The following is a 24,318-nucleotide window of genomic DNA, read 5'->3' on the forward strand; positions in this document are numbered from 1 at the left end:
CTCTTTCCAATTCATTACTGTTTTACTCCTTATAACCACATGCACAGGTGCATGATTATCAACATCATCATCTCCATAATCACCATCAGGACAGTCATCATCATCATCATCATCACAATATTCATCAGCATCTCCATATTCACCATCAAGACAGTCGTCGTCGTCGTCATCATCATCATCATCGTAATATTCATCATCATCACCATTCTCAACACCAGAATTGACTAGATCTTATTAAGATAAATGAAGTCCTCAAGTCTTGCATACCTTTGTAAAAAGAAAATCATAACCCACCAGCGACTGTCAATAAGATATAGACATTCTGAAACAGATGCTATAGAATACATACCTGTTCGCCATTCAGCCCTGGTTTGCCAGTAAATCCAAGCTCACCAGGCAGACCCTAAAAAAAAAAGAAAAACATTTAAGAACATACAATTTCTTAAGATTAACACAAAATAATATATACAAATGTTTCTTTACTTTTTCCCAGTGGGTATACATGGTCTGATTCATCCATGTTAAAGCGAATATGGGATGTATCAAACCTCCCTCTTCTACATTTGAAGGTGGCTTGATAGTTGGTATTGGTGAATGGTTTAAAACGTTAATGAGTTGAAATTGTGGGGGTGCTACATTCTACTTTGAGGTGTATTTTTTGTTTGTGATGATATTATGGATACATATAATCTGTAGTATTCTGCTGTCCATCATAACAATACATGGAACAGGACCTAAATAGCGTGAGTCATCACAACTCTCAAACGCAATACTGAAGTTAATGGCATCTCTGGCTCTATAACTTTCGGCATTCCCAATAGAAGTATTTGATGCTGAATTGTACCAGAGTGAATACCATCATCATCCCTAATTTGCCTACCCCACTAAAGAAAACTGCCACTGGTTTGTTTGCCTCAAAAGACTGTTGTTGGTGTGACCATGGCACATCTCGAGTGGCTCCAGAGCAGTAGATACTCCTGAAGAAGAACACTGTAAATGTGCTGTGCCCACACTAGGGTTTGCTGGTAGGCTGAAGGTGGGAGGAGCCCCAGCACCTACCAAATATGTGCCATTCTGGCTATGCCACCCAGAAGAAGAAGTAGCTGCTGCCTCAAGGCACTTTGTACCAGTGTGCTGGAGCTCTGAATTTGTTACCCATAGCACTAACTCTCAGCAAGCCTGATTGGACCAAGACATTGCTGGCAAGTTGCCACCCTGGGGCTTGCACCTAGAAGGAAGTCAGCATCACTGCGTCATGCCTGGCAGGAACAGAGACTATCACTAATACTCATGGGTCTGGAAGGAATAGGCAACTGCAACCACGGGGCCCACCTGCTGAATATGCCTTCATGCCCTGAACTAGGCTGCCATCTGAAGAAAAGCCACGGTTACCTCCAGGATGCTGCCATGTGCCCTACCCCTTCGCATTCTGAACATGGCAACTCTAAGACTCAACTGCAGTGGCCAAATGTACAGTGTACATAGACAGAGTGGGATGCTGACCTACGATCAACCTTAGCCCAGAGAAGGTGTGAGAGACTGAATGCTTACACAGCTTGTTAGAAATGTAGTCTCTTGTTTGCAGAGGTATGCACCCTGTCCAAGAAGGGACCACTATCCTATTCAGGGTAAGCTAGATACACACTAAAAGCTAACATGTGCTCACCTTTTGGTAGCTTGGCACAGAGCTGTCAGGCTTATTTAAATAGGCAATGTGTAAAGTATTTGAGCAACACACACTCAAACACACAGTAACCCAATGAAAACACCACAAAAATACTCTACATAGGTTTAGGAGAATAGAGACTATTTTTATAAATAAAAGAAGACTAAAACGATAAAAATCCAATAAGTAGAACTGGAGTTATGGATTTTTAAAGAATGAATCAAAAGTACTGCTTAGAGTCAAATAGCGCTAAAGGGTTACTTAAGGTTGCGCTGGACCATGACAAATTCAAAGTTCAGGCCAACCACGATAGAAGGCAGGCAGGACCCATGTAGAGTCTGCTGAAAAAAGTACCTTGGATGGATCAAGCATTTGCATTGAATACTCGATGTGTTAGTTCCGATTCACTCAGTCGGGTTGAAGCATCGTCATCAAGCCTCGCAGTTGGATACTGCATTGGTGTTGAACCCCTCATATAGCAGGCATACGTCATCGTCAAACCTTGCAGTCGGGTCCAGCGCATGCATCGAGCAAAGCAGGGATGTCCTCAGATCGGCACTGTTGCGGTGTCGAATGGCACTACATCAGTTCCGATTGGCACCAATTCCAACGGCCTTCAAGTGAAGGAGATATCAAGACGGAGCGGCTGCCCTTCTCACCCGACATAGACTGACTCACGTGGTCTTTTAAAGATGAAGTAAGTGACGGGGCATGACTTTTTACTTTAACCGCATACCTATGGTTCTGCTTAGCATCTAATGTCCAGTACCTGTGCTCCTTATAGGGTTACCATGGATACACCAACTTGCGGTGAACATTTTTCTATTCTCGTTATGGCCGATAATTGGAAATCGTGCCTTCTACATTGACTACTAGTAATTTACTTCAGTACGTTGCCCTATGGTTATTCATTCATAGTAGAGGCACCTTGATATGCCCTACTCTCTCCTTGCACTCCCTGTACAGACCTCTCACGATTCTGCTTCTTTATTAACAGCGTACCTGCCAATCAATGCCCCTGGCTACTGGCCACCTTGTCGTGGCCGTCTGTATATTAATTAAGTGGCATGTTCATATTTAACTTCAAGTAGTGGCACAATTTTTCCTTATGTCCCGCCTCACTCGGGTATCCTTTCCCAGCAGCGCCCCATTTCTTGGGGTATAAGCAAGCACCGGCTTCCTTCCGGAGTCCTACCACTCGCTTCCAGGCACCGGCTTCACTCTGGCTGCCTAGTAAGTAGTTCCTTCATCTACTCATAGAGCCTGTCTTTGTCAACTTAGCACAATCTACTTACCATTTTTCAAATTTCTTCTTCTTCTTTCGGCACATACTGTCTGCATTTTTTTACTTTAACCCTGTACCTTTATTGAACAAGGAGTAATGTGTGACCTCGAGGTAATTTATCTTCTCCTCTGAATTGAATTCATGTTTACTTATTACTTTTGATGATTCACTCATTAATGTGTAAGCACTAGGATAACGCTTGAATTACTGTCACTGCGTCTCCTTCTTTTAATTACTACCTTAAGTGACTTTAATTGATGACTTTAATTGTTGAATAAATCAACTCATTGGTATTTGTTCTTACCAACTGGGAGCACTAGTTCAACATTACTGTTCTATAACTAATGAATCAGGGACTGACTTCAATACATTTCTTTCTACCGTTCTCTTATAGATTCTTCAGGCTCACAACTTTTGTCCTGATGTTGATCTCAAATCAGTGAGCTCGAAACGTCGTCGACACCTATACAACAAGAGACTCCTTTTAATTGTTTAAACTACACCCAGGAGTCTCTTTCTTTTGTTGTCAACGCGATGTATATATTTTCAAAGTTGCCTTCACCCGTCACGTCACCCTGCTGTCACTTATCTTGTGAACACTTGAACTACATTCTCAGAAAATACATTGCATTAATATTTATTGTTTATTAATAAATACTGCATGATAAAAAAGCCCCTCTGTGTCCCCATGCACCAATGTCACCATGTTTAGGGAAGACGCACATGCGCTTTAGCACTGCCCATCAGATCTGTTCCTGAGGCTCAGCCGGGAAATTGCACACACGCACACTTCTTTTAAAAATTATGCTGAAATTCTGTTTGTCTGCAATTAGCATGATCTACTACTGCTATTTGCATTTTTAAACTTGTGGCTTGAGGGTTTTGCTCTAGCCTTTGCCGACTTTGGGCATTGTCTCCACAGCGTGTGTTGAAAGAAGATCTCACAGCGTGTGTGAGTAACTGTTTACCTACCTGACTCCACGCTGGATCTTGGACGCTGCTTCTAGCGCGGCCGCCATATTGGGGGAAGTAGGTTGGCATGCTAGTGTTTAGCGTCAGGTGACCTTAAAGGTCGAACTTCTCACCGCCGTCTCAGATCTGTTCCTGAGGCTCAGGCGGGAACTTGCACACACGCACACTTCTTTTAAAATTTATGCTGAAATTCTGTTTGTCTGCAATTAGCGTGATCTACTACTGCTATTTGCATTTTTGAACTTGTGGCTTGTGTGTTTTGCCCTAGCCTTTGCCGACTTTGGGCATTGTCTCCACAGCGCGTGTTGAAAGAAGATCTCACAGCGTGTGTGAGTAACTGTTTACCTACCTGACTCCACGCTGGATCTTGGACGCTGCTTCTAGCGCGGCCGCCATATTGGGGGAAGTAGGTTGGCACGCTAGTGTTTAGCGTCAGGTGACCTGCCTCCGCCCCTACATGATCAGCATGCCTCCGAGGACGTGCAGTGGACGAGTGCAGCAGGCGCGCCTTATGCGCGCCGGAGGTGCGCCTGAGGTAAGCCCGTCTGCGCCCATCCGCGTCCTGGAGGCGTCCGGCCCTGCAGTGGGCCTGGCTCATCTAGGCTGCACCGCTGAGAGGGTAATTGCCTACGACCGCGCCACTCTAATTAGGCTTTGGGAATATCACTAGCTCGGGGTGTACTAAACATCTATGTGACCCTGCTAATGTCGGACATATTTGTGAGGTTTGCGCATGGTCGTCTACTACTTCGTCTTCAATACGAGACACTTCCGGCTTAAATAATACTGCTGGGGAGACCTCTGTGAAGGCCCACATGCACCCATGCATGCTTTTAAATACTCGATCACTTGGCAAGCACGCCCTTGACTTCTTCAACTTACTCTCAGAACGGAAGCCGTCATGTCTCTTTCTTACGGAGACCTGGCTATGTGACTCCTCCAGTCCCGACATCTCCACTGCCCTCCCCCCTAACTACTATATTGTTAGGAAAGACCGAGAGTTACGAAGAGGAGGAGGAGTGGAGATAGTGGTAGACAAGCGATACACCTGCTCAGTGCTTGAAATTGACAACATTCCTGGGGTTGATCCACTTGGCTTCTGCCTATCCTTCTCCCCGCACCACTCCTGTGCCAGTCTATTGGTCTATCGCCCACCGGGCCACCTGGGCCCTTTCTGTGATAAAGTCCATCAGGCTCTATCCCCTCTTGCAATGAAATATAAGCACCTTCTTCTTGGAGATTTCAACATCCATATGGACGAACCTGAGTCTAGCGACTCTGTCAAATTAAGTGATGTTACTAGCACGTTTGAGATCCTACCTTATTTTTCTGTACCAACCCATAATAAAGGTCATCTGTTAGACCAAGTCTTCTCCTCCTTGTCTATTCAATCTTATCCACCACTTCCTGTGGCTTGGTCAGACCATTGCCTGTTAAACTTTGATATCGTGGGTCTTTCTAAATCCACCTGTACTGAAAATGGCACTCAACCTTTGGTTTTCTGTCCTTTCCACCGTGTTACCACCGATATGCTGGAGCAGTCCTTGGCATTCCATACTTGTCAATTAACCGGCAACCTTGAGCAGGATCTCTCTAGCTTTCAGTCCTGGCTCGCTCAACGCTTTGATGAATTAGCGCCCATTTCTGCCATATCTATAACATCTCAACGTATCTCAGCCCCTTGGTTTACCATCGAACTTCACGAGATTAGGAAAAGCTGCAAGAAAGCCGAACGATTGTGCCGAAAAAATTATGATGCCCTCCTGAAAATAAGGTTTAAAAATCTTACTAAGACCTATCATAAAGCAATCACAATGGCAAAAAAAGTTTTTTTTCGCTAAAAGAATTGACTCAGCTTGCAACATCAGTAAGGAAATATTTAAAATCGTCAGGGAATTCACTTCCCCCCTTGCTTCAAACCCTAAATTCTCTCCCTCCAAATCCTGGGTCAATCAGCTGGCCAGCTTTTTCTTCAATAAAATTCTTAACATCCAGGCATCTTTTCCGCCCATTGCCCCTGCTATAGATCTTGGTCCACTTTCATCTACTATGAACATTCCACAGGACACCTATATTCTTTCAGATTTTCCACATCTGTCGTCGGAGGCTTCGCTTGATTTGTTACAAAAACTGAAATCCGGTTCTCCCTCTGACCCCTGCCCCGCTAAAATCCCTTCCAAAATGGCCCATGTTCTTAATCCTTTGATCAACCCTCTTCTTAATGCCTCCTTCACCTCTGGCGAGGTACCGAAGGCCTGGAAAAAGGCTCATGTCATCCCTCTTATAAAAAAACCTAATTTGAACCCCCTAGAACACTCCAACTATAGGCCAATATCTCTGCTTCCTGCCCTTGCCAAACTTGCAGAAAAACATGTACATTCCACTTTATCAAAAGTTTAGAAGCTCATGGCATTCTGCATCAGACGCAGTCAGGTTTTTGCTCCAACCTCAGTACAGAAACTGCACTGTTGGAGGTAACTGAGTCTATAAAGGAAGTGACAGATCGCGGAGGGAAGGCAATGCTGGTATTACTCGATCTCTCAGCGGCCTCTGACACCATCCCTCACAACCGGCTCCTTTTTAGACTTCATGAGATTGGAATCAGAGGGACGGTGTTCAATTGGCTTAAGTCCTTCCTTACCGAGCGCCAACAAATGATCTGGTTACCACCTTTTTCAGCAACAGTTCCATCACTTGATGTGGGAGTGCCACAGGGATCAGTTTTAAGTCCCACCCTATTTAACGTTTACCTCTCCCCTTTGGCTGAACTAGTGGAGACCTTTGGCGCGCGTATTGTGTCTTATGCTGACGATACACAGCTGCTCTTTACCTGCGATAAGAATTCCGATTTTGCAGGTGACTCCATTAAAACTGCCTGGAGGCGGTCTTCTCCTGGTTTCAGCAGAACCCGCTCAAATGTAATTCAGACAAGTCTCAAATTCTATTTTTTGGCTGCTCTCCTGATACCCAATGGAAATCTTGGTGGCCGGCAGATATGCACCCTCCTTCTTCCCCTACTGCGATCGCTAAGAATCTGGGTGTCAAATTTGACAATGGTCTTACCTTTAAACCCCAGATCCTTACCCTAGTCAGCCAATGTTTTGGCCTACTACGAACACTCAGGAAATTCCTCCCTCTATTGTCGCAGGCTCATAGGAGAATTACTGTACAAGCAATGATTGGATCCAGGCTCGACTACGCCAATGTGCTCTATTTAGGTGTCCCAGAGTACCTCCTAGCTTGCTTACAGACTGTACAGAACTCTGCCGCGAGGGCCATTTTTGGCCTAAGCCGCAGATCCCACACCTCGTCCCTCCTTGATGCACTGCACTGGCTCCCGGTGAGGAAGCGTATCATCTTCAAGACTCTGACCTTGACTTTTAAATCCTTGCACGGTACTGGTGCAGTCTATCTTAGGAAACATGTTCAGTTCTATCATCCTGCTAGATCTTTACGTTCAGCCACTCAAGCCCTAGCTGTCGTTCCATCTGTAAAGCACGCACGCATTGGAGGTCGCTCTTACAGAGCCTGTGCCCCGCAGCTTTGGAATAAGCTCCCCCTCTCACTGAGAAAAACAGACAATCTCCTGTCTTTCAGGAAAAGCCTTAAGACCTGGCTTTTCAGCCTTTAGTGTGCTTGGTCTCTGCTCTGTCTCACTCTACAGATCTGTACAGTGCCGGGACACTCTGCCCGAGTAGCCGTGCGCTATATAAATCACCATCATAACATAACATAAAGCACTCAGAGTCCTAAAGCCCACAAAAAGATACAGAAAAAAGAGGAGGTACGCAGGAAAAACGTTTGGGGGATGTCCACCCTCTGGGTGACAGGTGTAACACAGCTCTAAAGTTGCTAATAACTAAAGAGGAGAAAAACTGCATCTGCACTGTTTTACACACCTGAACGCCTGTAATGTATGAAAGTGGAAGTGGGGGTAGAGTTCAGAAGTTCCAGATTGCTTAGTTGTATTAGTCTTGCACTTGCATAGTGGGTATTTGATGCTTTTGTGATAATATGTATTATTGTGTCTGTGTACTGAAGTACTTATTTATTTTTCGTAAGAGAAACACTGGGTTGGACTGTCATGTTTTTATGTTGCTGGGTGTCTGTTGAGCTGTTGTACCCTCTCACTTACCTCCATGTAAAGCTGGTGACTGTTTGCCATCACCGGATTTTAACTGGGGTGGCATGGTGAGCAAAATAATGATGGGTTTAACCCAGCTCTATGACTTATTCAGCATTCTGCCCATCATTTGTTTTGCGTAGCACTTTTTGCCCTAAGTGAGCTGGGGATGCCTAGACTTGGGTCCCTTGCTCACTATGCCACTGGGTTCAAGCTAGCTTGGCTGATGAGGGGTAATACTCCAAAACCGGTTCTAGGAGGCTTGTTTCTGGTGCAGGGATGACGTGGCGTGGCAGTTCGGGCTGGACTGTTCCCATGAGGAGCAGGGTCAGGACTGATTTCCATATGGCTGGGTCTAAACTGGGGAGGCATGGTGAGAAAAAGAACAATGGATGTAACCCAGATCTCTTGACTGGGAGTGAATATATGATTTATTCAGCATTCTATCCATCATTTTGTTTGCACAGCACAAGTAGGGGTAGGCAGAACTCATGGAATCTGATTCTACGGAATTCCGCAGAGTTACATAAAAAATCTGCGATATTTTGCGCAGATTTCCTACTCAAGCTGCAGCCTTCTTGTAGTTCTGTAGTTTGAGGGTCTGAGGTTTGGTGGTTCCGAACCCGTTCAATAAAGGTAGTCAGAAATAGACGATTTTGGTGTCAGCGAACCGCAAATCACGAGTGCGGTGTGTACGAGTGTTTTCGCATTAATCGATCAATGAGAACACTACGTATTCAGGGATTTCGTCTGAACCCTCGGGTTCCATTTTGTGGACGGCAGCCATTTTGTGTGGTTGCCCTCACATAGGCCAATGACTGCGGCCAAGCGATGTCTTGGGACACGTACACCTTAGCTGACTTCTGAGTGACCTGGCCGGACTGACTCCCTTGCCCAAGGCTGACCTCACTGAGCCAGTTCCTTGTTAAGCAGCTGGTCAGATAAAGATCAAAGAGCAGGACATGCCAAAGTTTACAGTACACTGCACCCACTTTTCTATCTTACTTCCAATGTGTTTCTGCTCCTTCCTTTACAACATAATTACTGATTTGGGTTAAGGTTTTATGATGGGTATGTCCGGCCTGATCGAACAGGAAAGTTGGAATTTGCTTGGTCATTTCTGGTGGGCTGGACAACGGAAAATGAGATTGTCGTCATGCGCTACTTTTGAAATGTCATGATCTTATTGGACAGTTTGTGTGTAATTGATGCTACTCTGGAATGTGATTTTTGGCATAAAAGACCATGCTCCGCTCATTGAATTTGTGCAGTCTCTAGCGAACCACCCGTGTGTGCTTCGTAGACCTCTGTTCCTGGTTGCAGCCAATAAATTTTGGTCTTTGACGTCATCATGAAGTGTCCCGTGTCTCTGTTTGCCACGGCAGGGGAACTCAAAGACATTGGGCGTTTTCCCTGGCGCCGCTGGGTTCTAAAACCCGGTTCTTCAGTTGGCGCCCATAGTGGGGCGACTTCAGCGGTACCGGTCCAAGCCCGAAGATCGTGGAGAGCTTTGTGTGGAAATTCTGGAGGAAGGCCTGCCACTTCATCGACCCCTGTATGTCGTCGTGGTCCGAAGGTTTTTGCTGCGAGGTTCCCCGCTTTCCGACGGCTACGAAGGACTGCTGCCCTGACTGTCGCCCTGTCTTGGAGCCATAGACGATTTGTAGAGCAAGACGATAGACGGGTCTTCTGGTGACGCCATTGAGATTTCAGTTAAGTATGAGTGGAGCGTCTCCCAGTCCTTAGTTTGTTTGGCATCCTTTTGTGGATCGCTTTGATTTGGTACCTGCAGGCCCTAAAGCCAAGGGACTTGTGTATTCACGAGGCTATCATTTTGAGATTTCCCTTGAAGTTTGAAACTAGACTAGTGAGCAAAGATGCCTGGTCTTAGCAGACTTGGAAAGATATTTAGTTGTGGTTGTTCTAAGGATTCCCGTTTGGAGGATTCGTGTCTGGTACCTCCGATTGGAACTCCGACCTATGAACTTTACGTGAAGCATGCTGTGGGTCCCATTGGCTATAATGACATCTGGGTAAACTATACAAAGAAAGACGGTGTCCTAAAGTGGCCCCGTTACGGTACCTTTGAAACAGAGATTCTTGATAATCTCGAAGGTAAACTGTTCAAGAAGAAAGCCCGGCCGGCAATGTTTGACTCTTTCCGCATATGGCGCAAAGAAGCCAAACAGAAAGAAATTAAATTAGCGAAGAAGAATAAAAGAGAACGGGGTTTGTCAATGGTGCAAGCTGCTATAGCGTTTAGGGATAATGAGGAAGAGCAAGAGAGCGAACAGATGCTTAGGGTTAGGAAATTAGCGGTAGATAAGTGCTACCCAGTTTTGCCGCTTAAAGAGCAGGAAGACAAGAAAGATCTTGCGAAAGATCCTTTAATGTCGCATTTACTAAGTTCGCCACCCCTTTATGCACAGAATGCTACGGCACCACTGCCGCCAGTTGTAGCTGTGCAACCTCCGATTGCTTTGCCACCTGCGATTCCTCCACAGCCAGATCTTCTTCCGTTGGCTACTATTCCTTTGGCGCAGCCTCCTCAGGGGCCGCCTACTTTGCCTCCCCCTTCGTCTGCTACTCCTATGCCTATCTATAATACTCCTTCTGTTCCGACTTTGGATTCTTCTACTATTGTTCCGTCTTCTCTTATTCTTTCACCTTCTCCTTCTGCTAGACAGAGAATAACTGCTGCAGTTTCTGGTTTCTTTTCTCCTTTGTTGGGACAATTGGGTATGTCTCCTGTTAATGAGCATAGACAATCACGTAGCCAGTTTCCTAATATTGATGAACGTATAGTTTTGGATCACATGGCACGTAAATGGGTTACATATGCTACACAGTATGATCTTGAGGGTATTATGGATGTCTTCCTTCAATGGGAGGCACCAAAGCAACGGTACATCTTTGAGATGATGTGTGTGTTCCTCCATGAACAATGGGTTGAAGAAGTAGGTAAAGCTCCTACTGAGTTGTACCGTATACGTTCCGAATTTGCGAAAGGGACCGTTGTGGGTCCTCAGGATGTTGAGAAAGCAGTTGCGACTTTATTGTCGTTTCGTAGCAACACTCCTTCTGAGCGACTGTTTGAGCCTGATTCGTCAGTTAGGAGAGCAGCGCGTCAATATCCGATGCGTGAGGTTCCTCCAGTTTGGAGCGCTGGTGATGCAGCTGCTAATTCAACAATTCCGCCATACTTTCAGCGTGTTTGGGTACATGCTCCTTGGAAGCGTGTTGAAGTTTTAGCTATTAAGAAGTCTTTGCCTGATCCGCGCAAAAATCCAGTAGGGTACTATAAGGAGCTAACTCAGACTGTGGGTTCATGCATCATGAATCTGGCAGACATAGACATGCTGTTTGGGAATGTTGTTCCACAGCCTATTTGGAGAAAGATTCATCATACGGATCACGCGGAAGAATTAGGTGACACTTAAGTTAATCTTAGAGATGCCGATAATAGACAAGTAGGTGGCGCTAAGCCTGAGGATTTGATTACTGAACTCCCCGGTAAGATTTTTACTTACATGAAGACTTTGATGCCTGAAGTGCGTGTTAATTGGGACAAGTTGTCTGCATGCAAGCAGAAGAAAGATGAAACGGTGTCTGACTTTTTCACGCGGTTTGAAGAGACCTTTGTAGATCATAGTGGTCAGGATATGGGTACTGAGGGTGGCCAGAGATTGTTCGTCGACAAATTCGTACATAATTTGCTTCCCGAATTGTGCAGTAAGTTGAAAGATTCTGAGTGTGCTCGGGCTGTTTCCACGTCAGCGCAGATTTTAGCTACAGCCCAGTACTATGAAAATAGGCACAAAGATGAGGTAGAGAAAGCGGATAAGAAGACTAAGGAATTGAAGACTAAAGTTCTTCTACAACAAGCTTATCCACCCGTACTAATAATCAACGTGATTATCAGCAGAATCAGCAATATTCGAGAAATTCGCAAAGGAACGAGTCTTCTCAACAACGTTTTCCGTATGGGCCTAATCAGTGTGCGTATTGCAGAGTAGAAGGCCATTTCAAGAATAGTTGTCCGGTTTTGTTACAGCGCACAAATGGTGCTTCAGGTGTGAGAGGTCGAGGTGCTCAACAAGCGCCTAGAGGTAGAGGTCGCGGACAAAATGGTCGTTCTTTGCCTCCACAGAACTCGATGAATAGTTTTGATCCGCAGAATGGGTCATCTGGTAGGACAGCACAGTACTATACGGACGATTACTACGTTGAAGGTGAGGAAGTGGATGGTAATGATTGCTAGGACAGCCATAGACAAAGAGAGGGAGTTGTTTCAGTTCCAGTAGATCAGAGTGGACCCTATGTTGAAGTGATTGCATCAGGTGTGTCAGAGCCTTTTCTGTTAGATACTGGTGCTACGAAGAGTTCTAAAATGCACTCTAAACTCCCTGGCGCACCTTTGTCTGGCTTTGAGAATGTTTCAGTAGGTTTTTCTGGCGCCCCGGTTACGAATCCGATTTCTACTCCGTTGCCTCTTTCTGTTGGACCTCGTCGATTCGAAGAACCCCTCATTTTGACTACAGGGTGTGGTGAGAAGTTGTTGGGATTGGATTTGTTGAAAAGATTGTATGCAACGCTGTATTGTTCTCCGTCAGGAGTACATCTTACGTTAGGTGAGAGAGTGATCTATCCGATGTATATATCTAAAGATGGACTTCCACCTGAATTGTCTTCCCTGCCCGATTCACTTTGGGCTATTGGTCAGAATGATGTAGGCCTCTTGGAGATTCCACCTTATGTTGTGACATTGAAGGCGAATGCTAAGTTACCGCGTATTCCACAGTATCGTATCTCGAGTGATGGTGAGCGAGCACTTTTGGCGATCATTTACGATCTGATCGAAAAGGGTGTGATTGAGGAAACGAGAGGTAATGTGTGCAATAGTCACGTTTTGCCTGTTCTGAAGAGAACTGATTCTTCACAGCCTCCTGTCTATAGGTTTGTGATCGATCTTCGCGAGGTGAATAAGATTGTTGTTCCGCAATTTCCTGTCGTACCTGATATCACCGCTTTGTTGACTTTGATCCCGGCTACAGCCACATGGTTTTCGGTGATTGATTTGAAGAATGCTTTCTTCAGCATCCCAATTGCCGTGGAGAGTAGAGATATCTTTGGATTCTCTTTAGGAGGACGAAGCTTCCGCTTATAGCGCGCTCCTCAAGGCTATTGTGAGAGTCCATCGATCTATAGCCAAGCTTTGAAAACGCAACTTGATTTGTTGGTTTTACCAGATGGTGCTGCCCTTATTTAATATGTTGACGACTTGCTAGTTGCTGCCGACAGTGAAGAGATTTGTAGAGAAGCTACCTTCTCGTTGTTACGCCACTTATCTGATTTTCATCACAAAGTTTCTCTCTCTAAGTTGCAATATTGTCGACAAAAAGTAACCTACTTAGGTCACCTCTTATCGAAGGAGGGGAGGAAACTGACCCCAGAAAGAATTCAAGCTATTGCGAAAATGAGTGTGCCTACGACACAGAGAGAAGTACGTGCGTTTTTGGGTATTACGTCGTACTGTAGACAGTGGATCCTTAATTTTTCTTTGTTAGCGAAGCCTTTGATAGCTCTTACTGTTAAGGATACTCCGAATCCTATTCCTTGGACTGAGGAATGTCAGAAGAGCTTTTCAGAATTGCGCGATGCGTTGTGTTCGGCTCCTGTGTTGGGTACCCCCGACTACAGTAAGCCTTTCACATTGTATGTGCACGAGAGAGAGGGATGAGCATTGTTAGTGTTGACTCAACAGTTTGGCGATAAGCAACGTCCATGTGCTTACTTTTCATCGACTTTGGATCCGGTAGCAAGAGCGTTGCCGAGTTGTCTGAGAGCGACAGCAGCAGCAGCTGTTTCCATTCGACAGTCTGCTGGTTTGGTTATGGATAATACATTGATTGTAATGGTTCCACATGCAGCGGATACCTTGTTGAATCGTACCAAGACACAGCTCTTAACTAGTGCTCGGTTGTCGGGTTACGAGTTGACTTTGTTAGCGAGTCATGTGCATATTAAACGATGCAACACGTTGAATCCAGCCACGTTGTTGCCGATTTCAGTTGAGACAGACAATGTTGAAGAACAGCATGATTGTTTTCTTAGAACTGAGGAAGAAACGAAAGGGAGGATAGAACTTAGGGATACTCCTCTTCCAGAGTGTGATGGTACTTTGTGGGTTGATGGTTCGTGCTTTAAGCTTCCGAATGGTGATACGACTGCGTCATATGCTGTTACGACTTTGCATACGATTGTTGAAGCTGCACGTATCCCACATAATTCAGCGCAATCAGCAGAGCTGATTGCATTAACGAGAGCATGTGTCTTGGCGAAAGGAAAACGAGTGAATGTGCACACTGACAGTCAGTATGCGTTTGGTGTGGCTCATAGTTTTGGAATATTGTGGCGTGAACGTGGGTTTTTGACTTCGCATGGAACGAAGATCCAGCATGGACAGTTGGTGAATGAACTTCTTGAATCACTCACTTTGCCATTGCAAGTAGCGATTGTGAAATGCAGTGCCCATAAGTAAGTTACGGATGATGTTGGTCGCGGAAATGCGTTTGCGGATGAAGTTGCGAAAGAAACTGCGAGAAATGTGATGAGCCGAATGTACGTGGCAGGTCCGGCGAGATGGGTTCCAGAGAAAAATATGTGTGAAGATACAATTGAAAGTGTGAAATCCATCCAAGCTGAAGCTACAGAGAAAGAGTTGAATGAATGGAGAGAAAGTAAGGGTAGATTGGATTCGAATGGTTGTTGGACTGATTTGTCTGAGTATCAAAGATGGTTGTTGCCCGAAGCGTATGTGCTTCCAGTTGTTACAATGGCTCATGGGATGGCACATATTAGCGTGAAAGGGATTTGCAAATTGTTGGCTCCGGTTTGGCAGAATGCAGGAATTCCCAAATGTGCAGTGAACTTGGTTAAGAACTGTATGGTATGTTTGATGTACAATCCTGGTAAGGGAACTCCAACACATGCTGGTCAATTTGCTCCTCCTACATATCCGTTCGAGGCTTTGCAGCTAGATTTCACCCACATGGAGAGGTGCAACAACCTGAAATATGTTTTGGTGGTTGTTTGCTCCTTTTCTAGATGGGTGGAAGCTTATCCTTTGAAGGACAATACTGCCTTGTCCACAGCGAAAACCCTAATCAAAGAGTTTTCCCTAGGTTTGGTTTCCCGAGAATTATCTGGAGTGACAATGGGAGTGAATTTGTGGGTCAAGTACTGAAGAGAGAGTATGCGAGGGATTAGGAATTAGGCAGAAGTTCCACGCTGCAAATCACCCCCAATCAGCTGGTTTAGTCGAGTGCTATAATGGCACTTTGAAATTAAAGTTGGCCAAAATTCAAGCGAGCTCTGGTTTGCAATGGCCAGATGCTTTGCCTTTAGCGCTCTTGTCCACAAGAATGATTGTGCATTCACGAATGGGTTTGAGTCCGTATGAGGTTGTGTTTGGTCGCCCGGCGAACATTTGGGGCTTACCAAGACCAACAAAGTTTAGTGAGCTTGAAAACCCTGTGTTACTTGATTACTTGCGCGAACTGACGGCTAAATTGCGTGTCTTACATCAACAGGTTTACGATAGCCTGCCACAGGCTTCCGAAGATCCAGGCCACGCCATTGAACCCAGCGCTTGGGTTTTCGTGAAGAACTTTCAGCGGAGCAAGAACGAGCAGCCCCGCTGGACACCTGGTCCTCCTGTCTACACGTTCTGCAGTTCGAGTGCAAGGCAAGAAAAACTGGATCCACGGCGTACATTGCAAACGGGCTCCGTTGCCTTTACCGTACGACCGGTGGGTCCAGGAAGGATTCCCAGACTCTGAAACTGAAACTGTGCCACGATTTTTTCCATTCAGCGATGCCCGTTTGATTGGAACGAACACTGAGAAAGAAAGTGACGATCTTCTGCAAGAAGCTGTGCCTCCTTTAAATCGATTGAACACTACTGAGCCTGAGCTTTTATTTAAAGAACAGACATTGCCTGGGAAAAATCGTTATAATTTGTGACCAAGAGTCGTGGGACTAATAAAACATAAATAAAGATTTTATGATTTTTTTCTGTTTACAGGTTAACTCTCCTCCGAGGAACTACTCATTTTTGTTTTTCGAACCGCCATCCGGGTTCAGCTGTAGGGTTGCGGTAGACAAGTCTTTGGAGTGCAAGCCCGAGACACTAGGTCGAAGGTTCTGGTTGGCCTAAGGGAGTTGCCCTGGGTTGACAGAGGCATTCCTTAGCATGGAACACCCTACCACCGCGAGCAGCATATTTAGTGAGGATGGATTTCTTTGAGTTGGAGAGACCTGTAGAAACAACGAGTTTTAAAAATAAGATACACAAACTGATAACACGGAAAAGATTTTTAATATTGTGCTTACTTATGCTATTGAGTTTAATGATATTTTTAATTGGTTATGTGACATTCTCTTTTAAAGAGACGTTCATTCCCACTGTGCAACCTACACCTCCACCTACTACTTCTTCTCATTCTTTTCACCCTTTGCCTGAACATGAAGTAGTTAGAAGACTGGAATTTGCCAATAATTCCTTTATTCAACTTTTGCACCAACACCAGTTAGTTATGAACACAACGAATTGTTGGATTTGTGGTTTAATGCCCCATACGACTGGTACATCCGTACTTGATTTTGCCTTTCAGCCTTAATGGTCTTATTTGGGCTTATAGAATGATGTTCATCTATGCCCATAGTGTATATCCCCTACGTTCACCGAAAGACAATCCGAAGAATAGTGCTTTAGCTAGAGGCATAGTTGATATGGTTAAAGGGACAAATGCCGTTAAGACTATTCCGAAGGATGAGAAACAACCATATAGTGGTTGGGACATTACTGGATATGGAGTTAGTCTGAGTGTTAACCAGCGAGCGAAAAGTTCTCCACCGATTTAGATAGTACCCCATCAGGGTCGCTATTGTCTGCAGGGTAATGGCAAGAATCTGAAAGCTCAGCTAGGGAAGAGCGTCTGTACTGACACCTATGTATTTACGTCTCAGACTTCCCCAGCATTTCTAGCGGCTAAGGGTACTTGTTTTGTTTGCTATGACAAAGCATATACATGGTTGCCCCCTAACTTTTCGGGCACATGTTTTGTTTCCTTCCTGTTGCCTCCCACTTTTACAGTTGCGGCAGATTACCATAAGACGAGAGTTGCTAAAGGTGTCTTCAGTCAGGAAGACACTGCAGGGCACGAGTTGGGAGATTTCTTTAAGGGTTTTCTGCCGTTCTGGGGACCGATGGCTAACAGCAGGAACATTCGCCAGTTGACAAGAGTGGTTGAGTCCACCATAGTCGAAACTGCCGGTGCCCTTAGTAACTTGACTGCTGAGCTCCAGTCGGATAGACTTATGACACTTCAGAATAGAGTTGCTCTTGATGTCATACTTGCAGACCGAGGTGGAGTATGTAAACTGATTCAATCGAGCTGCTGCGTTTTCATTCCAGACAACGCTCCATCAGTCTTCCAGGCCATTTCCAAGTTACATAAGATCTCCGATTCTGTACATTTTGATAAAGGAGATTAGTCGTTGATGGGATGGTTTTGGGGATTGATATCCACTTGGGGATGGAAAATTCTGATGGTCATTGGGATGGTCTTAGCTAACCTTTTCCTGTTCTGTCTCTGTGTACAGTGTGCTCCTGCTATATGTGGCCTCTGTGCTACTTCGTGTGCAAGGAGACCAGTCCAGAGAGAGGTACTAAGTACTAGGCTGATGCTACAGCAACATATCGATGGTCTGATGATGATAGACCTAGATTCAGATTGACATGGGTTTGGGTTTATTGCCTAAGTAAGGGCAAAAAAGGAGGGCCTGTAGTTCCGTAGTTTGAGGGTCTGAGGTTCGGTGGTTCCGAACCCGTTCAATAAAGGTAGTCGGAAATAGACGATTTTGGTGTCAGCGAACCGCAAATCACGAGTGCGGTGTGTACGAGTGTTTTCGCATTAATCGATCAATGAGAACACTACATATTCAGGGATTTCGTCTGAACCCTCAGGTTCCATTTTGTGGACGGCAGCCATTTTGTGTGGTTGCCCTCACATAGGCCGATGACTGCGGCCAAGCGAGTCCTTGGGACACGTACACCTTAGCTGACTTCTGAGTGACCTGGCCGAACTGACTCCCTTGCCCGAGGCTGACCTCGCTGAGCCAGTTCCTTGTTAAGCAGCTGGTCAGATAAAGATCAAAGAGCGGGACATGCCGAAGTTTACAGTACACTGCACCCACTTTTCTATCTTACTTCCAATCTGTTTCTGCTCCTTCCTTTACCACATAATCACTGATTTGGGTTAAGGTTTTATGATGGGTTTGTCCGGCTTGATCGAACAGGAAAGTTGGAATTTGCTTGGTTATTTCTGGTGGGCTGGACAACGGAAAATGGGATTGTCATCATGCGCTACTTTTGAAATGTCATGATCTTGTTGGACAGTTTGTGTGTAATTGATGCTACTCTGGAATGTGATTTTTGGCATAAAAGGCCAGGCTCCGCTCATTGAATTTGTGAAGTCTCTAGCGAACCACCCGTGTGTGCTTCGTAGACCTCTGTTCCTGGTTGCAGCCAATAAATTTTGGTCTTTGACGTCATCAAGAAGTGTCCTGTGTCTCTGTTTACCAAGGCAGGGGAACTCGAAGACATCGGGCGTTTTCCCTGGCGCCGCTGGGTTCTAAAACCCGGTTCTTCATTCTGACAGTGAAGGGTCGCTCCTGTCTGCATAAAAAGCTCTCCAAATGCCCTCCTAGCAACTGGAAATTGTGCTAGGGGACGCCAAGTTCCCTCTCAGTTGCCAACTTACCTTTGTGGAACTGCATGTAAGAAGAAATTCTACCATGCAGTGATTGGCGGAATTTGGCTAGAACTCTGTGTTATTCTTGTGACGAGGATTTACCAAAATTCTGTGTATTCCACAGGCAGAACGGAATATTCCACCAACCCCTACTCACAAGTGGAGCTTTAGAACTTCTCACACACATTATTCACTTTATAACAATTATACATGTAACAGATATTAAATCGGGTTGAGTCCATTATCATGAATATTGAGTAAATTAAATTAACTCCAAGTTTTTGAGCCCCATTTATCTTATTTGTTCTTTATTTACATTAGACAACAATTTTATTTGACAACAATTTGTTCTTACTGGTGGTCCTGTGGGTCCAGGGGGGCCGGCAACACCTGCTGGTCCAGGCAAGCCCTGAAAGAAATTGAATATGTTATTTCATACCAGTCACCGCTTCTCCTGCCTCCTTCACTCTACAAGATGCAACAAAACTATTAACACGAGTTAACAGAGCAATGGCAATGTTATTGAATGGTAATTAGATGATCAAATGTACTTTATAATTGTAAGACTATTGTCTGGCTAATGAACAGGTGCCCATGTCACAAAGGTCCAGAGAGATTTGAATGGCTTACTGCATTTGGGAGATATACTTGCTCAATAATTTTGTAAATTCACATGCAGAACATTTATTTATAAATTGTGCACAAATCCTAGATATACACTTGGATAGAGCAGAAGCACCTCATTCCCGGAAGCAATTTACAACCATCATTTTCACTCGCTCATGAACATCCAATGCGAGGAACACTGAATTGGTCAAGAATATTGATGTCAACCCCATTTTGATGTGTTTCCATAGAAAGTTGTACAAGGGCTAGTACTGAATCTCTGCTCTGATGAATTAAAGAATAAATGTGTGAGATTCTGGCATCTTCACTTGAAGACAGCAAGACGCCTTCCCTCAAAGATACTAACCTCATGGGAATTTAGTTAAAAACAGTTTCAATGAGAAATCTTAGGCGTAGCCCTGGTAGGTATGGGCAATAGTGAAGAGATGTTCCTCTGAAAAATGCGAGTAAAATATATAAGGAGCACAAAAACAATATTAAAGTCAAGAATTCAATCATGAAACTTTCCAAACAAATTTGGAAAACTGTAGAAAAACGTATGAATAAAAAGAAAACGAATTCGAAACCGGATCGGGAGATATAAATAAGAAACAATGGGAAGGCAACAGTCAAAGTGAATATATAAGGCTCCACTCTCACTTGCACAGGCCGCTCCTGAGTATTACCATGCGTGAGGAGCAGATGACATTCACTGATGAGTTTTAGCAGCACCCTGATGATCCAGAGTAACACAAATATGAGGAGTGGTACAAAAGGTCGCAAGCCTTAAGAAATGTAGAGGAAAGTCATAAAACCCTGCAATCCATTTTTACAGAAATAAATTAGTAGGAATATATTTGATGAATTAGACCCGGAAATGTTAATCCTGGTCTACATCAGACCAGAATCATTTGGTGTGTAGTAAAGGAAGGGGTAGCCTTTATGTTGGCATTCACAGCACAATGCACCCCATGCTGAATGCCATAAAGGCCAGGTCTGCCAAGTGAGGGGAAAGAGCGAGCCAATATCGATGGCCTTAGACATCCATTCTTTGTTCTCTTTCTTTGCCATGTGGTTAGTAATAAGGCTCCATGTAAATTTGGTATAATTATTTTGAGATTGACCATAAGCGTTGTTTGAATTCGTTGGACAGACTGCAGTACGCGTGTTAATATTGACTATGCAGTGCTGCCAGGACAGCCTCATAGCTGCCTTTATCTTCAATGAATTACATCCCCTCCTCAGAAAAAGGGTAATAAACATTATCAATGAAAATAATATAATATAGCCTTATAGCCCGCCGTAGCGGGCTATACTGGCTATTAACCCCTTGCATGCGGGGCGTATTTTCCGCCTGTGCTGACTCCGCCTTGCGCGGGCGGAGTCATGACGGAACGGTTCCGTCATCAGCACAGCTCACCCGTAGCTGATGACGGAACCGTTCTGTCATCAGCACGCAAGGGGTTAAAGGCCCGCTGAATCGTTAAAGGCCCGAGCCGAAGGCTAGGGACTTTAACGAGACAGCAGGACTTTAATAGCCGGTATAGCCCTGCTATGAAGGGCTATAAGGCTATTAGAACATTCTGCCACTAGAGGGCAGAATGTTCTAACAAATTAAACAAAGGGTTCTCGAAGCTCGAGGGGATATAAATCCCCTCGAGCTTCGAGAAGCCTTTGTAGCACATTGGAATGTTGCTCTGCGGGCCTATAACGGCCCGTAGAAGCAGGGAGCACTCCATTGTCTTCAATGGAGCTCCCTACATTCCAATGTTCTAATATATATTCTATTCATTTTGGGAAACGGTGGCAGGACTTTCCCTGTGCTGATCTGCTTGTACTTCAATGAGTAGAGTTGAAGAGGAGTTGCACTGTGCCCTGTGCATCAAGTCAGACTGTCAATGACTGCTACTGATCCGTGCAGATACAGGAGTGGGTTCCAAAGTCCAAGGGGAGACAGATAATCAGTTTATCCACACAGACCCATGGATCAGTGTGTGTGCTCCAGATGTTAACAGGCATTGGCATTTTTAGTATTTGATACACACTGGCTCATGCAGTTTGATTCAGGAATACATGCTTGCGTAAGGAAACATTTTTGGACACATTCCCAGGCTTTTCAATGTACAGACTGAACGACATGTGTCTCAATGCAAGTCAACAACACTATAACATTGAGTGTGCGACTGTATTACTAGAAAATTGAACAGCCGGAGCAATCATCGTCAGGGGCAAGTTATGCTAAACACAATAAGAAGACAGATTTAACACACCTCCTGCTGAAAAATATGCATTCAATTTACAAAAGTCCAATTGTTCAAGAAGAGCATGAAACTTGCTATATGTGAGTTTATGGACTGCCACCTTTCACTGTGTTGTATTGCAGTGTTGGCAGTATTACTATAAGAGTGATGGGTGCTGTCAGTAGTATCAGATGAGTGTGAGAGTGCTAATGGTTGTGCTGGCAGTATTCTCAGATGCAAAAAGAACAATTGATGGACAGAATGCTGCACAATGTCAAACGTTCACTCCAAAACAGAGATCTGGGCCTAAATTAATTGTGTTTTTTGCTCCCCATGCCATTCCAGTTTCAACCCAGCCATATGCAAATCAGTCCTGACCCTGCTCCCCTTGTGAACAGTCCAGTCCGAACTGCCAGATCAGGTCCTCCCTGGACCAGAAACTATCATCCTAGGACCGGTTTTGTGGTTTCACCCTTCATCAGCCAGGATAGCTTGACTTCAGTGGTCTGGAGAGCACTGTCAGCAGTGTCAGAAAAGCATGAGAGTGCTGTCAGTAGCATCAGAAGAGTGGCATGCTGTCAGTAGTTGTAGAAGAGCGTGAGAGTGCTGTCAGTAATTTGTGAAGGGTTTGAGAGTGCTGTTAGCAGTATTAGAGGAGCAGTGAGCTGTAAGAAATATCAGAAGAGTGTGAGAGGGCTATCAGTAAAATTTAAAAAGTGTGGGAGTGTTGTTCCTAGAATAAAAAGAGCAGCATGCTGTCAGTAGTGTTAGAAGAGTGTGAGAGTGCTGTCAATTGCATTAAAAGTGTGCTGTCAGTAGTATCAGACGGGTGGTGTGCTTTCAGTAGTATTTGAAGAGTGTGAGAGTGCTATAAGTAGCATGAGAATAGTGTGAGAGTGCTGTCAATTGCATTAGAAGTGTGCTGGCAGTAGTACCAGAAGAGTGGTGTGCTTTCAGTAGTATCTGAAGAGTATGAGATTGCTGTCCGTAGTGTGTGAGTGCCAGTCTGTGAAGGGTGCATGAGTGAGAATTCATAGATGTGGAGGAGAAGGGTGTATTTGAATAAAAAGAGATGATTCTTAGCTGAGACAGGGAGATAGGGAGGTGTGAAGAACTCAGACCAGCCTATAACAAAGGGCCTGTAGGGAAAAGGAGGACTGGAAGGCGGAGCGGGGCGAGGGGGGGGTTTGATATGATTCATGAGGGAAGAGAGGAGCTGCGATTTGCCCCTCTTCTGCAGAGTACTGCTCAAATATGGTGTCAGAATTAACAGCTATTCAAATAAGCACACAATACGTCATACTGTTGATACATAAAGCTGTGAAAAGAGGCATTCAAATCAAGTTGGGGTGGAAGCTCAGTGGTTTGCATCTGAAAACCAATCACTCTGAAGCTTCTAACAGTGAGTCCTGAGAGGGTGTTCGGAAGAGTTTATGAATAAAACATGCAGAAGAGTAAACATAAAGGAAGGGCTTGTGTGAAGCTATAAGAAAGAGTCTTGAACGTCAAGAAACAAGAGCTTTGCAATCCTTTTTAGTGGTATTAAAAGACAGATTTGTAATTTATAGGTGCAGTACTGCAGTTATACATCATTTCCTACAGAAATTCAACAGCTCCCTCAAGCCAACAACCATTGGAAGAGGGCGCATGCAGAACTGAACTGGATCATAGAACAACCAAGTTCAACAGTGTTTAAAAACCATAACAAAAAAGTAGGGCCGAATAGTGACAGATGAGACATCCTTAAATTCCTCGCAATCTGTCGTTTGCAAATCGGAAAAGAATTGACCTTCAAGATGGCTCATAGCTGGGGTACAATTGATAACTGCTCAGTAGATGCGCAGCACTCAGGGTAATGTGCTGTATGGCTAAATACGTATAAGGTCCCAAAGGCGAGAACGATTGCATTACAAATGCTGGTAATACAGCTCGTGTTCTCAATGGGCAAATGCGCACAGTTTGGAACTGCAAGCCAGCTGAAATCTATTAATGCAGCATATGAACACTAGAGGGCACTCAGTCAACAACAATCGTAATATCCGGATCAGGAATGACTGGGTTTTTCAAATAAGAATGCATACAAACAGTAGACCGCAAATTGTAACGCAATCATTCATTCTGCCTTCACAGTTTCTTTTCTATCAATGGAAGCGATGGAATCTGGTCAGACGTAAACAATTATAATGTTGTTTTTTGTAGTGCATTAGATCCAAGTTTATTTTATTTGCTTTTTTAACGATTTATCATCATGTCTCGCTGTCATTTGTATATATATCATTCTGTATAGTGTGTCTTACAACATCAGTTCTAAGCACCGTAAAGCACAGTTATTACTATTACCTATATAATGGTCCTCGGTTTAGCGTCTAGGAAGAATGGAAGGCAGAGTCCGCCTCTCGGAGGTTTGAAACCAGGATCGGCAGATTACCGCATGATTAAGTGGTGAGCGTTCTTCCTGCCAGCAGCAATGTTAAAATGACGCCTATTATAACGATTAAGAGGCAGCTGCACCTGAAAGAGGGGTACGGCAAGTAAGGCAGGTGAGGAGTGAGCGAGATGAATGGGCGGGGCAAAGCGAGATGAATGGGCGGGGCTAATGATCAGTCGTA

At 44.6% G+C, this 24,318-nt stretch overlaps 1 protein-coding gene across 1 annotated transcript in view; it reads right to left on the minus strand.

Annotated features, from left to right (window-relative positions):
- Nucleotides 1–24,318, minus strand: part of COL22A1 (collagen type XXII alpha 1 chain) — a 994,625-nt gene that overhangs the window by 228,454 nt on the left and 741,853 nt on the right. The window contains exons 25-26 of the mRNA XM_086966258.1: nt 19,219–19,272; nt 350–403 (exon numbers count right to left, since the gene is read on the minus strand). Coding sequence (XP_086822384.1) covers nt 350–403; nt 19,219–19,272 — 108 coding nt within the window. The remainder of the gene's footprint in view (nt 1–349; nt 404–19,218; nt 19,273–24,318) is intronic.

Source organism: Lissotriton vulgaris, chromosome 4_1 (assembly GCF_964263255.1).
Source record: "Lissotriton vulgaris chromosome 4_1, aLisVul1.2, whole genome shotgun sequence".
In the NCBI taxonomy this organism is placed as follows: Eukaryota; Metazoa; Chordata; class Amphibia; order Caudata; family Salamandridae; genus Lissotriton; species Lissotriton vulgaris.